Source organism: Aquila chrysaetos, chromosome 6, assembly GCF_900496995.4.
Source record: "Aquila chrysaetos chrysaetos chromosome 6, bAquChr1.4, whole genome shotgun sequence".
Lineage (NCBI taxonomy): Eukaryota > Metazoa > Chordata > Aves > Accipitriformes > Accipitridae > Aquila > Aquila chrysaetos.
Genome location: NC_044009.1, coordinates 6445716 through 6465209, shown reverse-complemented (window position 1 = coordinate 6465209; position 19494 = coordinate 6445716). Strand labels below are relative to the sequence as shown.

Genomic DNA, 19494 nt, shown 5'->3' with positions numbered 1-19494 from the left:
TAACCTATGGAATTAAAGAACCCATTCTAGAAATGAGAATTTTGTTTAATGAAGAGGTCAGGGAACTTGAAGATACATGTACTTGCAAAAATGCAGGCTTTTTTTTTTTTTTTTTACTTTTTATAAGCAAATACAAGCACATCTTTCCCACTTCAACATAAAACTTGGATTTTCATTCCATCACACAGCTCTGTAATTTTAAAACCCAGTAAATTAAATGCTGTAACATGATCTTCCTTTTTAATGTTTTTGAAACTTCTTCAAAAATCTTCCACCGCTGCTTCAATCTGGTCCCAATACTGGGACCTGACGAACAAGACATGAAAATACTCACAAGAGTGCAAGAGGTTCAAAGCGCTGTATAAAATTAGGTTCTTTTCTTGCCTAAATGCTTCAGTTTTGTAATAGTTCCAGTGTGCCCATTTTCAAAGTCTTTTCTGAAAACTACCTTCAAGTACAAGTTTAATACACAGTTGTAACAGGTTTCTCATAGTAGAATTAAAGACCTGTTTGCCAGTTCTCCGTTCCAGAAATATTAGTAAACCTCATAGCTTTTGTGGAAGTTTAAAATTTGTATTTTTAAAATCTGTATCTTTTCTGTAGCTGTAGAATAAATGCCATTCCAAAATACCCTTTTTCAATCTAAGGCCTCAGAAATAACTACTAGATTTAGCTTCTCTTGAGGTAGAATAGAACAGTTCAGTTGGAAGGGAAGTACAGTGATCATCTAGTCCAACAGTATGTTCTCACGGCATGAAAGAAAAAAGTTATGCCTACTGTATGACTTCACTCAAGTGTAACTCAGACAGCATATTGCAAATTCTGGTTGAATACAGACGCCACAATTGTCAGTTAAGTCACACACGTAAAATATAATTATGGGAAATGGGATCCTAAAGATTGACTTCCAAAACCAAAAGACTCCCAGTTGATTCAAGGAAAACCTCTACTAATTTTCTGTAAGAGGTGGCTGGATGTTCAGCATCACACAAGAAGTGAAGGACAACAGGATTTTCTGGTTCTGAGGTTTGAGTCAATTCCACTTTTTACAGATCATGCTATGCAATCATCCAGAGAGAGTCCTTTTCCTGAGGTCAATAGGCATGAGCTATCTGGCATATCTGACATGGATCTTCTGTAATATTCACTGGAACATAGAGAAAAATATTTTGGGGTTGTGGTTAACCTCAAAAATGAGGTCAGAATCAATCAGGAAACTATATTAAATCAACCAGGACACAAAGATGACAAACTTTGTCAATAAAAGGAACTTATCTCCAACTCTAAGATAACAACTATTTAATCTAGATCTTCTTTTCTACAATAAAGTGAACTATGTACAGCTAATGAGATGCTATTGTTTAGACATAATAGTTGTAATCTAGTAAAAAAAGCTCCTGTAAAAGGTTTCACTCCTCCATATACTTAAGGTTGATTTGAGAAGTTTGGTCCAATAATGAGCAAAAGCAAACTGTAATAATAAAAGAAATATCCATGAGGATGAGGGGAAGTATGTCCATGAAAATAGGGGATAGGAAATAAAATGGATAATTCATTAGCATCGAATGAATGATAATTTAACTCCAGTTTTAACTCCAGTTAATTATCTCCAGTAAATTAACTCCAGAAGAGCTAGTCACAGACATGTTCTTGACAGGTGGCATACCTGAACCCAAATTATCATCACAAGAAGTCTCAGCAGATAAATCGATGGCATAAAGTTAGAAAAATGTTCCTTTTCAAATCTGGTAAAGGTCTCTCTGGGGTATCACACAAGAAAGGGAGGAGTTGGCCATTCAGTTTAAAAGAAAAAGCATTCAAATTTTTTTAAACTGCAAAGATCATCCTTTGACTCTCAAAGCTGACAAGAGATTAAAAACCTCTAAAGCATCAGTGTCTACGTTCGTCTGAAATTTCAAGTCTCTGCAGGAATGCTACATTTAAGATAATGTTTATTTCAGAAGATACGGCGTTGTTTGGCTAATTTTATTAGTCAATCAGTATATGATCTGCAATTTCCTTTAACTGGTTTTCATCCCCGCGTCTTGAATACCCAGAGGAAACTTCTTTTCTTCTGAAAGTAAGTCTTGAAGTAAATTGTCCTCGTTTTCCACTGAGCTCTTAATTTCAGTTTCTTTTTTCAAGGGGTTTTCTTCTTTTGAAAGGGGAATTTCTTCCCCTGTTGGGGAATAATAGGGAGCGTTTCCATAATCCATGCTAGTTGAACTAGTCTGTTCTGGCAACTGGGAACTGCAGTCTGGACTACATACTTTAACAATACAAGTCACATTCACCTGCGTTCCTCCATTACCAGAATGTTCTGTCAAATAAACAGAAAACACATTAAACATGGAAGAATGAAACCCAGAAAAGGACAGTTGGATTCTTTATCCAGTTCTTTGACTTAAAATAGACACTAAATATCTTCTTGCTTCACTTAATTTAGGCAAGCTTGTGGAATTGGTTCTGTAACATTTTAGGGGTTTTTTGGTACCATAAAATCCACGTGTCATCCCAGAAATAAAAAAGCCATAAAAATTAATACAGAGCCCTGGATAACAGCCAACTTCCTATCCATCTGTTGGCATTTCAGATGCTTTTGATTTATGTTCTTTTCTTACGGCTCCCTTTGGCTCTTACTCCCACTCACAGGTAAGTGCCTACCATCACACTGATCTGCCTAGTCTGCAAATAACTTTTTCTCCATTGAGGACACTCTTTACTGGCTCAGGCTGACAACTTAAAACAATCACTTTTTCTTTTCAAAAGTTACTAAATACTCTCTCTGCTGAACAAGAGTCTGATCTTTTACCCTGCCACGTAAACTTCTTCTAAAAAGACTCATAACTGATAATCAAAATCCAAGAGGTTCTGGATCATTCTGATACATTCTTACCTGAACTCGCAGAGTTGTGTCTGTCTCCGCTGTAAAGCTTACAACCTTCTGCAGCTGAATGTTGCTCCTGAAATCCTTCTGTTTCTTTCTTTTCATTGTTCTTGTTACTTCTCACACTGACTCTTGCAGATCCAGTTGGATTATTCAGGGAGCTACTACTGGACGCAGAAGTTTCCAAGAGATGCTGTTCCTCCTGTTCAGAACTGCTGGAGTTTTGTGATCCTGTATTTCTTACTTTTTTGTCACACTGCTTTTCTGTAGGGGAAAAAGGCTGGAAGATTTGCAGAGAAATGCAAAACATTAGTCTTTTTAGAAAACACTAAAAAAGAACTGGTCAGTACTTAGGCAGCTAAAGAAACCACAGATAATTGCCATTTGCGTAGTGATTGCACAGTAAGTAAAATTCGTACCAGTTCATTAGGCGTTCAACAAAATGAACCTGTCTCCTGAAGGCACCTACAGTACTTCACTGATTACCTAGGGAACAAAGGCTCAAAAATCTGGTCTTCTGAACCACACCTCTGTTTTATTGCTAATACAGCCTAACATAAAGCGAGGATGGTACATCATGTGGGTTATGTAAGGTACATCTTGCCATCTAGCTTGGGGACCAAACCATCCTATTCTCACTCCAGTTGTCTTTCTGCTGTGCAGTTTTCTGCTACTTGTAATTAGGTAAGACTGCATGATTTCTATATAACTTTTAAAGAAATGGAAAAGATGGAAAGGAAGGAGTGACACTCACCGAATCCGCTTCTGTTCTTGTTGGAGAGTATACAAGGGCTGCAAGTGAGGAAAGACAGTTCATTAGCACCCAAATTTGTTTCAGTTGCAAAAGCTGGTCTTAACTTGTCTGAGTGATATCCTCTGCTCCTGGAATAAACTCCAAATGTACATTTATTACACCTACACCTAATACTATGTTAGTTGAAAGCTACACTATATTAATTTTGTAAGGTGACAAATTTAGCCAGCAAGCAAAGAGGACCCTCTGCATGAATTAATAATTTTTCTAGTATAGTGTCAGTGAGAAAATGTATGGATGACAATAAACTATGGTCATGACTGTTTAATGATAACATTTTATAATGTCTAATATTTAAATGATGAAGTACAAAATATTTAACAAGCTCCAGAAGGAGCACAACTGTTGTACAGTTGTCCAACTGCACTAGGATGTTGTATGTTTAGACAATTATCTAAAATCTGAGGAACAAGAGAGATTTGAATGGGACATTTGCCTCACTGTACCCCTGTATTGAGATTAATTTCACCCCATGTGATTAAATAACGATATTTTTACTCTAAATACACACAGAATTCCTGGAGTATTTTTTTAATTATATTTTTCTGTAGCCGCAAAGCTTATGTGATCAAGCTTATCTGCATGAGTTTTCTCTTAGTCTCTCTTCTATTGACCTTTGAACCTTTTTGCCAATTTCACCCCAATGTAACAGAGGAATGGTGTCAAAAGCTCCTCAGGGTTTCAAGAAGCTATAGGTTGCCGGCTAGTGAGGCAGAAACCTGTAAATCATCTCCTTGTCCCCTTGAAAAAAATGTAAATTAACTCATGCATTATTAGACACCAAAGAACCTCCACATTAGTGATATTTCATCCATATCCAGCCACAAGAAAAGCTTCAAAGAGAGCTAGCATCTTCTAAGACACTAACGTCAGTCAACCACTAGGCTCAACTTGGTAGGAAATAAGATGACACTTTTCCCAATATTTACAGATCTGCTTGTTTTCACTTCATGAATCTTACCTTTTTTTTTGGAGACTAAGCAATACCCCAAAATACTGATTATCAGGACCAATAACAATGGACCTGCTACTGATCCTGAAAATAAATAAAAAAGATAAATTATTTAGCAGGTTGATCTGACAAAGGACCTAATTAGAAAGAGGTAGTTTTGTAGCTTCTGTCCATGGCTACAAAAGCTAAATTTACAAGTATCAGGTGTGTCTGACATTCACATTTGATGCCTCTATTGTCAGATACCAAGGTCTCATTTCAGTCTCCACCTCTTCATAAAATTGAATTTTCCTGTCCTGAAAAGTGAGGACAGACTTTTGGCCTCAGTCACAAAAGGTATCTCTTTAGGCTAGCAACAGTTTGTTAAATACAAGGCCAGACAGCCCAGAATGCTCCTATACATATATGCCTTCTGGATAGGTTGTGAACAGGAGAGAATACATGTGCACTTCTGCATGCTATAACGACTTCCCGTTGCAGGAAAGGCTGCCAGAAGTCTCCAAAGACCTCTCACCAGGAGGTTTATGAAGAAGTCAAGTTTGCCTAGTCCAGAATCTAAGATACGACCTTCTCCCAGCTCCTTCATAGTAGCAATTCTCAGGAAATGCCTTGTGTAATCTAGTTTGGGACTTTTTAGAAATCTTTCCAGAATTGCAAGGACCGTAGAATGCACTAGGGTAGCGCAGATACATAGGTAAATATTATACAACTCACTACAAACATTGTCATACTGAATTAATTCAGGTCTTCTGAGGTTCTGTTTGGGTACAGGTCTTGGAAAGAAACTGAGAACTAAATAAAAACTTGCTTCCTAGCCAGACAAAAATGACTTTAAATGAGTTAGTAGCTCACCGATTATGTGAGACATTTCAGGTACAGAGTTTAAAATGACAGGTCGAGTTATTATTTCAGGTTTGCTGGAAGCCGAGCTTTGGGTCAGGAGCAGGTTCAAAATAGTGTGAGGTAGAACTGTGGCAACTGCTGTTCCTGAGTCACTGCAAACAGTGTCATTCATGCTGTTTCCCGGAATAGCCACTGATTTACAACTGCGAGAAACAAAAAGAGAAGTTAGGAAAAGCAACCCTGTGCACAGTTAAGGTTGCTATTAGACAGAAACACTGGCTTACACTGTATGTGGTGTACAGCTGGTATCGTAAGATTCCTCATGTGAAAAAGTGCCAGGAGGACAAGGTTTACATTCTGTATCTGTGCTATCTGTCCCTTTAAACAAATAGAAAAACTCCAGTTAGTCATCTAGTGAGAAACAAGAATGAATAATCAAGGTCTGCAGTACAGATCCTGGAAGTGATACAGAGGCAGTACACAAAATACAGTCTTTAACTGTCATATAAGAGATTAATTTGAAACACCCAACCCGAACACAAATCAGATTAATCGGCTGTTAGTTTGGTGCCCTTGATAGTCGGTCTTTCTCAAAGACTGTAAAAATCCACAAAACGGTTAAAATGTGGTACTGCAGACAAAGTTGAGCTTTTTCACTAGTCCCTGACAGATTGACCCCCTATTCCATTCTGCTGGAGTTCTGTATCTTTTCAAATTGTTCTTAATTTCTTAAAAATACTCAGTGTTCCACCTCTTTGAATATTATTTATCATCTTGAGACAGCTACATTATCAGAGTGGTGAATTTCATCATCTAATAAAAACAGATTAATTCTGCAGGACAGCATAGAGTCATCACTATTTACTGTAACCAAAATTCAACCTGAAGCCTTGTTTCAAGGATGTAAGGAGGAATTAAGTGGTCTCGAATCTGAGTCACCTGTATAGAATAAATCACACAGTAGAGCAAAACAAAGGAAGATTAAGTTGGATTGGGGAACTTTCTGATATATGGTAGTAAAATAATGCAACATGTTGTCCCTTTGGTTATGCCTCTTGAGAATACTGTTGCTGTAGTTACTGCCTACTTGCTAAGATAATGCTTGCACTAAAAAGAATGCCTAACTGTAGGGAATTAAAGGACTATATTCCTGTAATTTACTGAGTTGGAGGCAGATTCAGAAATATTTATGGACTATTAATGCAAAAAATAACCCTCTTCATACAGTAAAACTATTTTGTGTGTAGAGTGTTCAGAATTAAATTACCTCTTCTGGAAACTCGGTAACCTTTTCCACATTTTTTATGCACTTTACATATTTTGCAGGAGTCATATATTTTCGAAATGCAGTACTCATTGGGTGGGCAGGTACAGATTCTGTCCTGTGACGTAGTGCATGTTTGATTCTGCACAAATCCTGTTTTTAAAACAAGAATAAAGCAAGATGTCATTAGCAACATTTAAAATCATAGCCCGCAATGTTTCAGCTGAATATGAGGTGATGTTCACATACCACAAACTGAAGACAATTTTGCAGCTTCTGGCTAGTATACCATCATAAAACAAATACATTATATGCCCCAACATCTACATTTTCCCAAAAGTTTCCTCTCTCTCTCTAGGAAAGCAGAAATTTGCATTTGTAGAATGCACACTTGAAACTCTGTACCTGCCGTTGCATTATATTGTATCGTAACCATAAATATGCACATTTGTGTTACCTGTGTTCACCACTGCGGTATCTGGGGGCCATACTAAGACCTGTAGTCTATGCAGATCATGCAACTGTATTTAAAGTGATTAGAGACCTTATTACAGACATTTTCATACTGTAATTAACCAGCTTTGTAGGATTATCTATTTAGATCAGATCAAAGGTCCTCTGAACAACTTAGACCGTATCCTTAAAGCTTACTTGCCACTGAGTCAAGTAGATAATTTTCTACACCAGTTTCCATTAGAAGTGATGGGCAACAGTATTACTGAATATGTTAATGCACGTGATCTATTAGACCAACGTACAGATGTTGGTCCAATGTACTACCTTACAAACTGTTAAGCTGCTTTAACAAACTGAACCAGCGTCCTCTCACTGACTATGCTGCTTTGCAAAAGAAATAAAAATAATATAAGAATATCAGAACTGGTGTTTGCTGTTGTCAGTTCAGCAGATAAACTGAGAAATGACTGGATGCTGGAAATGTAATTTATCCATTTAACCCTATGTAAGTCAGGTCTTAAGCTCCCTTGGCGGGAGAGTATAAGCAGGAAGTTATTCTACCGATGACATTTGGATCTATTTTAGTGATGCGGTGCCTTAGTTTCCAAGAATAAAAGCTTGGTGTCACATTTTTAGGACTTAGGGAGAAAAAGAGGCAGGGCCCCCTGCAAGACTTTTCCCTGATTCCTCTACCCAAATCTTGTGAGGCCCAAAAGCATGAGAATGGGACTATACAAGTGATAGACAAAACCTCCCAGTTTTCTTAGGAGAAAAGACTAGGTTAAACCAAGTGTACTCTTTGAGCACGCTGTTAAACTCACAAAGGCCTCTCTAATAATTCAAGCCTACCTTTCCTGCAGGGTGGTGAGCAGGCAAAGCACTGAGGAGACCGATTCCAGATTGCTGTGTATGTGTTGGGTCTACAGGGACTGCACTTTGTGTCCGCAGTGTGACTGCAGCTCTCTGCCTTGTATTGACCTATTAAAAAAAACCAACCAAACAAAAAAAAAAAAAACAAAACAGAGAAAACATCTCGTTGGAAAAGAACACTAGGAATTATTTAAGGTAAGTTTCATTCTTAGCTGTAGAAACACCTTCCTTTCATCGCCGCTATCAGATTGGTAACATATACCAAGGAAGTATTGATTTAAAGGAGGACTGCGAGTATATACAGAGAAACTCTGATTTCTTTTACATTATTCATATTTGACCCCTATTCCTACATTCAGTTCAGTGAATTCCAGCTATGTTCAAAACAAGGCAGCCTCAATCCTGAACAAAACCCCTCAGCATATACTTAGATGCAGCTACCACAGCACATAAACCAAACTTTTTACCCGCATAGAAGCTGTGTTTTGTGGTGAAACACAGGATGGTGTTTCAGGCCGTACGTCAGGCATGTGCTAGAATGACGTGTCTGGGTGAGGCCCTTACTACCTTTACAGGCACCAAGTGAAGAAGGCATAATAAGGTATTATCACAAACAGACCTGAATTAGACCTTCACTGCTTGTCACTACTGAAGGGACATGAGCTCACCCTTTTTCCTTCACGTCTTCAGCCAGCCCTAACAGATCAAACCAACAAGTTTCTAAAGCTACTGGCATTCCAGACAAAATCAAAAGCTATCAAAGGTAGTTTCTCCAATGCTTCTCACCAACAACAGGGTTCAGTGCAGTGGTGGAAATAAGTAAATATGAGCTCCAACATATCCATTTTGGAGAAAGGAAAACACCTCAGTTGCCATTTCCCTCTTGCTTGAAAGGAAGATGATGATTAAAGTCAATGTCTCATATCCTGTACAGAAATATCCTGGAAAATATACTCAGAAAGCAGGAGTAACACTGAGAAAGTCTTTGGAGCTGCTTGGAGAATCTTTGTTCTCCAGAAGACGGGGCCCTGGAGGTGAGCCATAGGAATTCTTCCCAAAGACTTTGTTTTATCATGTACTTACTTGAAGCTTAAAATTCTGCCTCCCACATCCTGCTAATGATTTAGGCTTCAATTTTTTATAAATTATAGTAAAGAAATTCAAATTCATCATAAGAAAAATAAAGATTTTATAATTCCTACAACTTGTCCAGTTTGTTATTCTGAAAAATTAAAATGAAGGAGAAATAGACTGAACAGTACATACCACAACAGAAAAAGGTTTTACCTATGAATTATCATCTTTCATTCGTTGTGTTTTTAACAAAGGAAGTTTGACAGATCTACCTAGACATTTTCGGTTAATTCAATCAACTGTGGCTGCTTCAGCATATACTGATTTCCTGCTTAAACTTCCGGATGTCTCTGACTGCAACTCAGCATTTCTGGAGACAGATTTTGTTTGCTCAGCATGTAATGAGAAAAAAAGGCAGTTTTTTGCTGGGTTAATATAATAATATAATGACAACTTGTTAAAAAAACTCTATTATTAAAATATCCAAATGGCACTACTACCTCCCAAAAAAAACCAAACCCACACACCCACCTTTCTGCAGTTGAGAATTTTTGCTAGCAAAAGATCACTAATAATTATCACTGGAGTGTAAGACATGACAACTCAAAGCAGACAGTTTCTGTGGTCTTGTACTCAGTCTCTGATAGTGGTCTGCAGTGTCTGATTTACAGTAAAAGACAACAAAACTCCCTTAATGAGCAATTATAGATCAACCTGTCCAATGGAAAGCCCCTTATATAAGTGAGATTATCAAAGTACAGAAACTAAGCTCTACCTCATGCCCTGTTTTACAATATATTTGTTATTAGTGGGCTGGGTCTGACATGTATTCCCTGATTTTTATAATTCCCTTAGTGAGCTGTTGCTCCCCGCTCAATGTTCACTTAAAAATACTTTAATACTTTAAACACCATGCAAAACTGTGCTTACAAGAGCTCAGCACAAAACTGTGCTTACAAGAGCTCATCAGCCTACCTCCTGATAAGCCCCAGCCAGGTTAACCTTGTAAAAGAATTCCAATTCTGATGAACAATGTGTCTTTTTTGCAGATATTTTTACAGTCTTGTCATTATATCATTTAAATGTTGCTAATGACATCTTGCTTTATTCTTGTGTTAAAAACAGGATTTGTGCAGAAGCAAACATGCACTAAGTCACAGGACAGAATCTGTAGCTGCCCACCCAGTGACAGCATTTTATTGTCTTCCAGCTAGAGTGCATTACAACAGCAAAAATGCAATGCTCTTCAGATGTATAAATAATCAAAATGTACTACGCTCATCTGAAAACTGACTGAATTTGGCTACGTATAGCAATAGTTTGAATTATAACCTACCTGGAGGGCACTGGCTGCAACATTTATTAAGTCCTTCTTCATAGAATTCAGTGCTGGGATCTTTGCATTGTGCAAACTGTGGTGTATAAGGCAATGAATATTCCTAGGAGACATTAATGGGAAATCATGAGTCACAAGTCCATTCTGACCCTAAAGTGGACATTCAAAAGAGACAAACACTTAAAGATCAGTGCAATTATAACCACCTTCCTTCCCAAGGCACTGATGTAGGCCTGATGAAACAGAAAGCAGCAGATGCCAAAAAGTTAAAGGAGAATGCACAGCTTATAAGCTACTTGAGACCATTTAGAGGTTACTCTGTTTTTCAAAGATCTGTCACAATGAACAAAGTGATTTCTCCAGGTTTTATGTTCAAAAGAATGCAATGGAACTATGGGATTAGCATCACACCTGGTCACTACTGCACCCCCCAAACCAAAGGGCTAAGTACCTATTCTCAGTTGCCATGATTCAAACAACCTATGACAAAATGCCAGTGAAACCTGAATTCTTACTGTTGGTTTGTGGGGAGAAGCATCTTCTGCAAAGTGGCTATGTTAAAAATGACACCTTCTTACTCAGTAGGCCAACTTCCTATACACATTTAGAGCCCTATTTGAAAATGAAAAGATTGACTTTGCTACTTATTAATTCCTTCGGTCCTCTCGAGCTGGTGGAAGAGGGAGCTGTGGGTCTAGCACTACTGCAATGCTTGAAGGAATCTTTCTGTTTTCATCAGTGGGTGCAAAGGACATAGGACACTAAGCTCAATTCTCTATTGTGCTTACGTTCATTTCATCCTCACTTACACCCATGCAATATCCAGCTAAGATAACCCATCCCGTCAGTCAAAGAACCTGTACCATTCGAACTGTTTCACCAAAGGAAAAAAGGCTTTTATCATTCCAGATACTTTGTGATTCCTTTCTGAATGAGAAAGGCCTTGATGTTTTGAAAATGATGTCTCCAAAAACTGCACTGCTGCTTCTGAAAAGGAGCAACTGTCTACAAGACTTAAATGAAAATAAAAAACCTACCTCATATGGCAGGTCAAATGCATAAGAAAGTCATGAAATACAGTGCACCTAATTTTCAACTCACACCAGTCAGCACAGCTCAATGACTTCAATGAACAAGTGTCAAAATATTTGAGGACCTGCCATCTGTTTTCAAAGGGAAAAATATACTCACTCAAAAGAAAAAGGCTAATGTTAGGTAGTACAAGCGTAGGAGTTTCCTGCTAGATCAGAAAGATGCTGTTCAAAAAGTATGTGACACTGCTCAGTTTTCTGCAGTCTGAAGAGATTGCTCCATGTATAATTTACACACATTTAGGGAAGTACTTTAAAAGTATTATTAAAAAGAGAAATCAAAACAGGAACAAACTCTTTGGAGGCCGGTAATGAAAACATCCTTCCTTCTTACTGAAAAAACTTGTTGATTATCTATTGTGTCTTTATATTACTGACAAAGTAGACTAAAACTTCCCATTCTCAACAATTGCTTAAAGGGAACCCAATGTTTTCTCATACAGCTTATCATGAAATATTTACCTCTTATCTAGCTGTATAGCAGAAACAGGATTTCACCCATCTACTCAACGGTCAGTGTCAAAAAGAACCTTTCCTGAGAATGTGAAGGCAGAGAAAGGCCTTCTTAAGTTTCAGTATTCATTGCAGAAAAGAAAAAAGGAAAGCAAACTATTTAAGTAGAAGTTTCACCACTCCCATTTAAAACACTGTGAAAGCTGGTAACACTGACCAGACATCAGGACAATTGTGATGTCTTCTGATCAGTCAGTTGAGTTAAAGACTCAAAACCAGGGAGACTGGGGATGGGTTTCACCAATGCCATTCCCATTCTCTCACAGCCAGATCAGTGAGAAAGAGTCAGGTTGCAAACTGAAGAACAAACTTGTAAAGATGCTTTTAACAGGCTAGAAACTGTGATGGGGTGGGGAAGGATGACCAAAAAAAAAAAAAAAAAGATTCTCCATCTTGAACACTAGAGTAGGTGAAGTAAGAAACAGCTGCTGAGCACAAGCTGCATTTTTCAAACGCTGCTCTTTGTCTTTTGATGAGAAGAAAGCCAGTTTTGCAGGAACCATGCTGCAGCCTCAAATATCTCCAAAACCTACTTTGGCCTCCATTTTTGCTTTCCAGTTAAGAAGGCTTATTTAAAGGGTACTTGCACAAGAATTGAAGACTTTAAAGCAAAACAAGGAGGCTGGCTTTAACATTATCAGTTTCATCATTATTAATAAGAATAATAACCATAATAATTAAAAAATAAAAACAAGGCTTTTCAATACCTTCTAGGTTCAGTAATAACTGTTAATGCTGGACTTGGTATTATACTCTCATAGGATGGGCCACAATAAACCACACCATTTGCAAATGTGAGCTGACACTAAAATCTGATAAAGGAGAAGAAAAGGGCTCTACTCTCATCAAAAGTACTTTTCATTTAAGTTACTTTCTTGTTTATTAAAAGAAGAAAGATCAAGTGTTGTCATCACATTTTTGTAGTCACTATGATCAACTTCATTAAAACAAGCACTTGAGAGTCTTTTTAAAACATAAAACTTCACTGCAAGAGCAGACACAGGAAAAAAAAAAAAAGGAGCAAATACAATAAACAGCATCACAAATTATCCTGCTGGTGAGGCTTCCTGGCAAAAAATGTTCTTATCTCATCCTCCATATTGTCTGTTGTAAATACTGCCCTGCAAGTTAAAGACACAGGAAAACCTCTTGGTTGATGGGTTCACATCTGTGTCTCTTAAGTTGTGCTTGAAAGGATATCTCTACTGTCTGATACAATCTCCCTGAAATTTTATCTGATGAGCTGTGGCTCTCAATGACATACAATTGACAATTTCTTGCCAACTGTCCTCAAAGAACATTATGGGAAACTAAAAGGGACTTGTAACTCGCTTAAGTACAATTTATATACACACATGAGCTCAGCTTTGTTTGCACTGGAGGGATGCCATTAATTCTAGTAGTTACTTCCAATGTAAACTAGCTTAATCAAAGCTGTCAAGGCCAGCAGTCAAATCTGCTACTTTGTAGGAAGTGTAGGCCTCTTACTAGGTATAAAACTCTTGGATTTCTTGGCTACAAGAAGACCACACTTTTTCTAGCCATCTCACCAATTTTAAGGTCCAAGCTGGGCAGTACAATATTTGTACCTGGCATCCAGATCCATTGGCTACTTTGGGCTGAAAGACTGATGAGTAGGGGTCAGATTCTATTCCACAATCTTTGTATTTTGTTACTGTTTGTATCTCTCCCAAGTCTTTTATTTTGTCTTCTGCTTTTACTGTGATTCAATTTTCTGTAAGCAGATTGTGTGAAGGAAAACTAACCTGATGTTGCATCTTTTGCATTATAGCCTTAGAACTTCTCAGATTAGTTAGTAGTGTCTAATGGCAGCAGACTTTTAAGATATTTATACAGACAAAATGAAGACTTTGGAAGACTTCTTTTAATTTGACAGGTACAAGTAGAAGTAAAATGCCTCATCTATCTAGCAGCAGAGGCACAAACATTATTAAACATGAAATTTAGTCTAGCTCTATGCACATCAAATTAAGCAATATATTCTGGCACAGAAATGGGTAAACTATGCTTGCCTTTGACTACACAACTCACCAGGGAGATTTTTGCAATGCCTGTGTATTAAGCAATAACTAAGATACAAAAAGTCAATGACTCAAGACTCTCTTCTCCAGAGTCCCCGCATTGTTTGAATCATTTTCCCATCTGCACTACATACATCCAGTAGATAGGTTACCTAATTTGTCACTGGAGAGGAGTGGGCTAACAGCAGTCTCCATACCAATTGAGAGGTTAGTACAGACTCTTCTAAATACATATGCACAAGCACAATTGTTTCCAAGATTCCCAATACCCTACCCACTGGAAGACAAAACTAGCAGAGAACATGCCTGTATCTCGTGATTTTCAGGTGTGCAGCTGTATCTGTGCTGTGTGGAGCAGCACAAGAGAAGGGAAAGGGCCTGCGGGCTGCCCCCTCCCACACGGTCATACAGATGCCAGCCACAACTGAGACCCTCATGTCTGTACCAAAGCTGAGCCCGAGCTGTGAACTACAGAACAAGATTCGGTGTGGGGGGTTGACCCTGGCTGGACGGCAGCTGCCCACCAAAGCCGTTCTATCACTCCCCCTCCTCAGCTGGACAGGGGAGAGAATATATAACAAAGAGCTTGTGGGTTGAGATAAGGACAGGAGAGATCACTCACCAATTACCATCATGGGCAAAACAGACTCAGCTTGGGGAAAATTAACTCAATTTATTACCAATCAACCAGAGTAGGGTAACGAGAAATAAAACCAAATCTCAGAACACCTTCACTCCACCCCTCCCTTCTTCCCGGGCACAACTTCACTCCTGGATTCTCTACCAACCCCCTCAGCGGCACAGGGGGACGGGGAATGGGGTTTACGGTCAGTTCATCACATGTTATTTTCTGCCGCTTCATCCTCCTCAGGGGCAGGACTCATCACACTCTTCCCCTGCTCCAACGTGGGGTCCCTCCCACGGGAGACAGTCCTCCACGAACTTCTCCAACGTGGGTCCTTCCCACGGGCTGCAGTTCTTCACGAACTGCTCCAGCGTGGGTCCCTTCCATGGCGTGCAGTCCTTCAGGAGCACACTGCTCCAGCGTGGGTCCCCCACGGGGTCACAAGTCCTGCCAGAAAACCTGCTCCGTGGGCTCCTCTCTCCACAGATCCACAGGTCCTGCCAGGAGCCTGCTCCAGCATGGGGTTCCCACGGCGTCACAGCCTCCTTCGGGCATCCCCCTGCTCCGGCGTGGGGTCCTCCCCGGGCTGCAGGTGGAGATCTGCTCCACCGTGGACCTCCGTGGGCTGCAGGGGGACAGGACAGCCTGCCTCACCATGGTCTTCCCCACGGGCTGCAGGGGAATCTCTGCTCCGGCGCCTGGAGCATCTCCTCCCCTCCTTCTGCACTGACCTGGGGGTCTGCAGGGCTGTTTCTCTTACATGTTCTCACTCCTCTCTCCGGCTGCCGTTTTCTGTCTGTCCCAACTTTTCTTCCCTTCTTAAAAATGTTATCACAGAGGCGCTACCACTATCGCTGCTGGGCCCAGCCTTGGCCGGCGGCGGGTCCGTCTTAGAGCCGGCTGGTATTGGCTCTGTCGGACACGGGGGAAGCTTCCAGCAGCTTCTCACAGAAGCCACCCCTGTATCACCCCCCCCCACTACCAAAACCTTGCCACACAAACCCAATACATTTGGATACAGACTTCTGTCAAATTAGAAGGGCTTGATCCAATGCACCAAGCTGGCTCTACCTATTGGCGAGGAAGTCCAGGTCTCAACTACTCGCACCGTGTCACAATGTAATGCATTCCCTATGTGCTGAATATTAATTATAATGAACCTAATTTCCTTCAATTCCTGCCTTACAGCTTGTTCCTATATTCTTGGACTTTATATGTAATTAAATTTAAGTATCTTCAATAATAGAAATAAAATACGTTAATATAATAGATGAATATATATACTAATCCATTCACATAACATTCATTTTCACTCAAGGAGGCCATTTAAACAAAGATATTTAAGCATATATTTTAATCCTAACTCACATGTCTACATTTTTATTGGTCTCTTTTTCATACAGTTGCCTTCTTCAAACTCAAGCTGTCAAACAAAGGAGTCTGAACAGGAACTGCATCTGGCGTGTAATGTTCTTTACGCATATGAAACCACAATGAAGTCACCAAGGACTCTGATGTAAAAATCTGTTGCTATGGAAAGGACTTGAAGTTAAAAAATATCGTTTGCTGAGCTACCAAACCTGCTGAAGACAGGAAAAAACAGAATTCTGTTTAAAATATTTAAACTGGTAATTTACAAAAATAATTCTGTTGAAGATTAGTTATCAGATAACAGCAAGTCTTGCCAAAATCAGCTGGAGTTGTATCAGGCTGCACCAACTATACTCAAACCATAAAGCTTCTTTAAAGCTGCTTTCCTGGAAATATCTAAAATTACGGGTCCATTATGTGAATCTGTATTTGGAAAAACATACACATTTTCAGGAATACCAGCTCTTTCTTCTGTTTCAAAACTTCAGGCTTATGTATCCGAAAGTTGGTCTGTTTTCCCAAAGGTTGTCCTAATAAAAGATATTATCCACTAAATCAAGATCTGACACTTACAGTAACAGGCACTGTCAAAGCTGATGAGTCTTAAAATCTACAGTTTCCCTGTGGAAATCAAAGATACTCAGGCAAACAAGGTGTGAAAGCAAGAGGAATAACAGATTGCAGGCCTGAGAGGCAGGAAGACAGGTTGTATCCTCACCACCTGTCAGAGAAGGGCAGGTGATGAGCAAGTTCCCAAGAAAGGATCAGCAAGTCAGGATTGGCCACATTAGGTTTGACCTTACGTGCAGACATCCTAGAAGATGCATCTAAGGGAGACAGGGTGATACCTAACATTGAGAACAGAGCAGGAAAGGAGAAGTTATGTGAGCCCTAAGTGTAAAGATGGTAGATGAAGAACCTCCCCAAGATGCCCCAGGTATACCAGCCAAAAACACTGCCAGAGGGTATAACTGTCTTCTGTCTAGGCCAAATGCCAGAATTGGCATTTCTCTAATATTTTGAAACAAATTATTTTCCTGGGATGATGTTGCTTGTATCACAGATGGCTTTTGCAATGCTCTGTTAAGACTGTCATCATAAACTTTGATGCAACAACCACAAGTGTGGATATGTACAACAACAAAGCTGCAGGTCACCCACAGCCCTCCTAGCTCTGACCATAAAAAAAGCATGGACATCTGAGCAGTCTGCTCAGTTTTATTTCGGGATTTTTCCAAAAGATTTCCTTTACGCTCATCCTTTTGCAGTTCAGAGTATGTGCATGGTTATCAACACACCTTCCACGTACCAGCAGCATTCCCCTACAACCGCTCAGGAACATCCAGAGGTTGACCTTCTCTGCACGCATCAGCAACTAAACTGCAGAGCACACTGCACTGCTTTGCAAAGGACAGTTATTTAGGTTTGAGGCTATTGAGAAAGTTTCTATTAAAAATATCTAGTGACTAAGTTGTTCAAAATGGCAAAAATTATGTTCAATTCCTGTAAGTAACACTGGGACTGAGGCTAGAAGCTTTCAGGTAATTTCAGCTGAATGAGAAAAAACAAGAAATAGTGTCACTCAAGAGCTATTGCTTTGCCAGTTTCTCCCCCTCAAAAATCAAGTAAGTTTTCTTTAACTGATCACTTTTAAAAATTGATATAAGAGGCAGGTTTTTTCCAGCTCTGTGGCAGATGTGGTATTTCTGTAACTACTAGTTTTGTTTTTCTAATTTATATATGGACTTTTCTTTGGTTTGTCACAATGCAAAAAGTGATGCTGAAAGTTTCCTTCATGATTTCCATCATTATATTTAGGGTGAGAGGAGAGTTAATTCCTTTCAAATCAAAACCCTTTGTTCAGCAAGAAGCATGACAAAACGTTACACTTAAATTTTGGTGGTAAGGTCTGCCAGAATCCTGAGACTCTCCCTTCTTTATCTGCTCTACCCTATCCACTCCAAGGTGTTCAGTAAATCAGGTTCAAAACAGTATCACCTTATAAACCAGGGCTGAATTCAAAATGAGTGAGAAGTTAAAAGAATTAATTTCAAGAATTAATTATCAACCCACTATAGCTCCTGGTACTCCTTAAAAGACCATTATGTAATTCCAGGTTCAATATACACTCTGACATCCTCATGTGGTTTCACTGAACCTTTATCTTATCAAGGCTAAATTAATATGATTAAATAAACATGTAAACAACATCCACATCCCATTAAAAAGCAATGACCTGGACATCTCAGCAGCATTTCCATATTTATCATCACAATTCAGGACACTTTAAAATCAGGTAGAAAAGTGCTATCAATATACCAGTATAGCATACACACAAAGTCAAACAGACCCCATCAAGCTCTTTGGTTTAAACAGTTAAAAGGATTCATTGCCAAATAGTGGTACAGCTGGATATAAAAGAGAACAGTCACAGCTGCATCACATCAGGTCTTAGATGTAAGTTAAAGGGCTTTTCTATGTAAATAGGGAATAGTTTCAGGGATCCAGCAGAGCACAACAAGCGCTTCCTGTTTAAACAACGGTGTAAAATACATACAGATTTACACTCTGCACTTGCCAGGACCCTCACAGTTTCTGCAAATATTCAAACAAGCATGAAAAATCAAGACATTTCCAATGAAAATCCAGGAAAAACGATTAGTCATTGCTTGGGAAGCCAGGAAATAACAACGACATAGCCAAAGGGAGCAGGATGAGCTTTGAAGAAGTCTAGAAGTGGGACCTGAGGCCCCTGTAGAGCTCACACCGAGTTCAGTACAAGCAGAGGGAGACCGGTAACTCAAGGGACTGCAAGCGTGACAGCAGGACGATGCCCACTTGCATTACACCTTGCACCACACCAGGCGCACTCCCGCTTTGCAACCATTACAACGATAAAGGCCGCTCGATACCGCAGAGCGGCGGACGGGCGAGCCTCCCGCCTCCCCCCGGCCCCGTACAGGCTCCCCGCACTCACCCGGCCGCCCGCGGCGTGGAGGAGCGCGGCGAGGAGCGCCCAGCGCGGCCCCATCCCGCCGCCGAGTGAGGGCACGGGGCGGAGCGGAGCGGAGCGGAGCTGGCGGCCGCCCGGGCCCCGGGAGGTCGAGGCGGGGAGGGGGGGGCACCGCCCCCGGGCGGGCGGCAGCGCGGAGCTGCGTTAGTCGTCCGCCTCACCACGATTGCCCAGGCTGGATAACGGTGTTGGCTGCTGGTCGGACATGAAGGTTACTCCAGGTATCTTAGAAGAGACTCTCCGCGTGCGTAAAGGGTCTCTCTAGTCGTATTTATGCTCCATTAGCCCCAAAATGTGAACTTGCCTTTTGCAGCGTTCTAGCATTCCGCGAAACCCACCGTTC

At 40.0% G+C, this 19494-nt stretch overlaps 1 protein-coding gene across 2 annotated transcripts; it reads right to left on the bottom strand.

The window, feature by feature from the left end:
* Positions 1-27: 27 nt before the first annotated feature.
* TNFRSF1B (TNF receptor superfamily member 1B) lies at positions 28-19239 on the bottom strand. 2 transcript variants are annotated; one of them, XM_030019221.1, is made up of 10 exons: positions 19116-19239; positions 10497-10599; positions 8066-8194; positions 6764-6913; positions 5781-5874; positions 5506-5699; positions 4663-4737; positions 3642-3679; positions 2897-3167; positions 28-2320 (listed from the first exon to the last, which is right to left on the bottom strand). In XM_030019221.1, the coding sequence occupies exons 1-10, from the start codon at positions 19167-19169 to the stop codon at positions 2022-2024; spliced, it is 1407 nt and encodes a 468-aa protein (XP_029875081.1). In that variant the 5' UTR covers positions 19170-19239; the 3' UTR covers positions 28-2021. The 2 variants fall into 2 exon arrangements, with proteins under 2 accessions (XP_029875081.1, XP_040980537.1); XM_041124603.1 differs by lacking the exon at positions 4663-4737.
* Between the last annotated feature and the right edge of the window lie 255 nt (positions 19240-19494).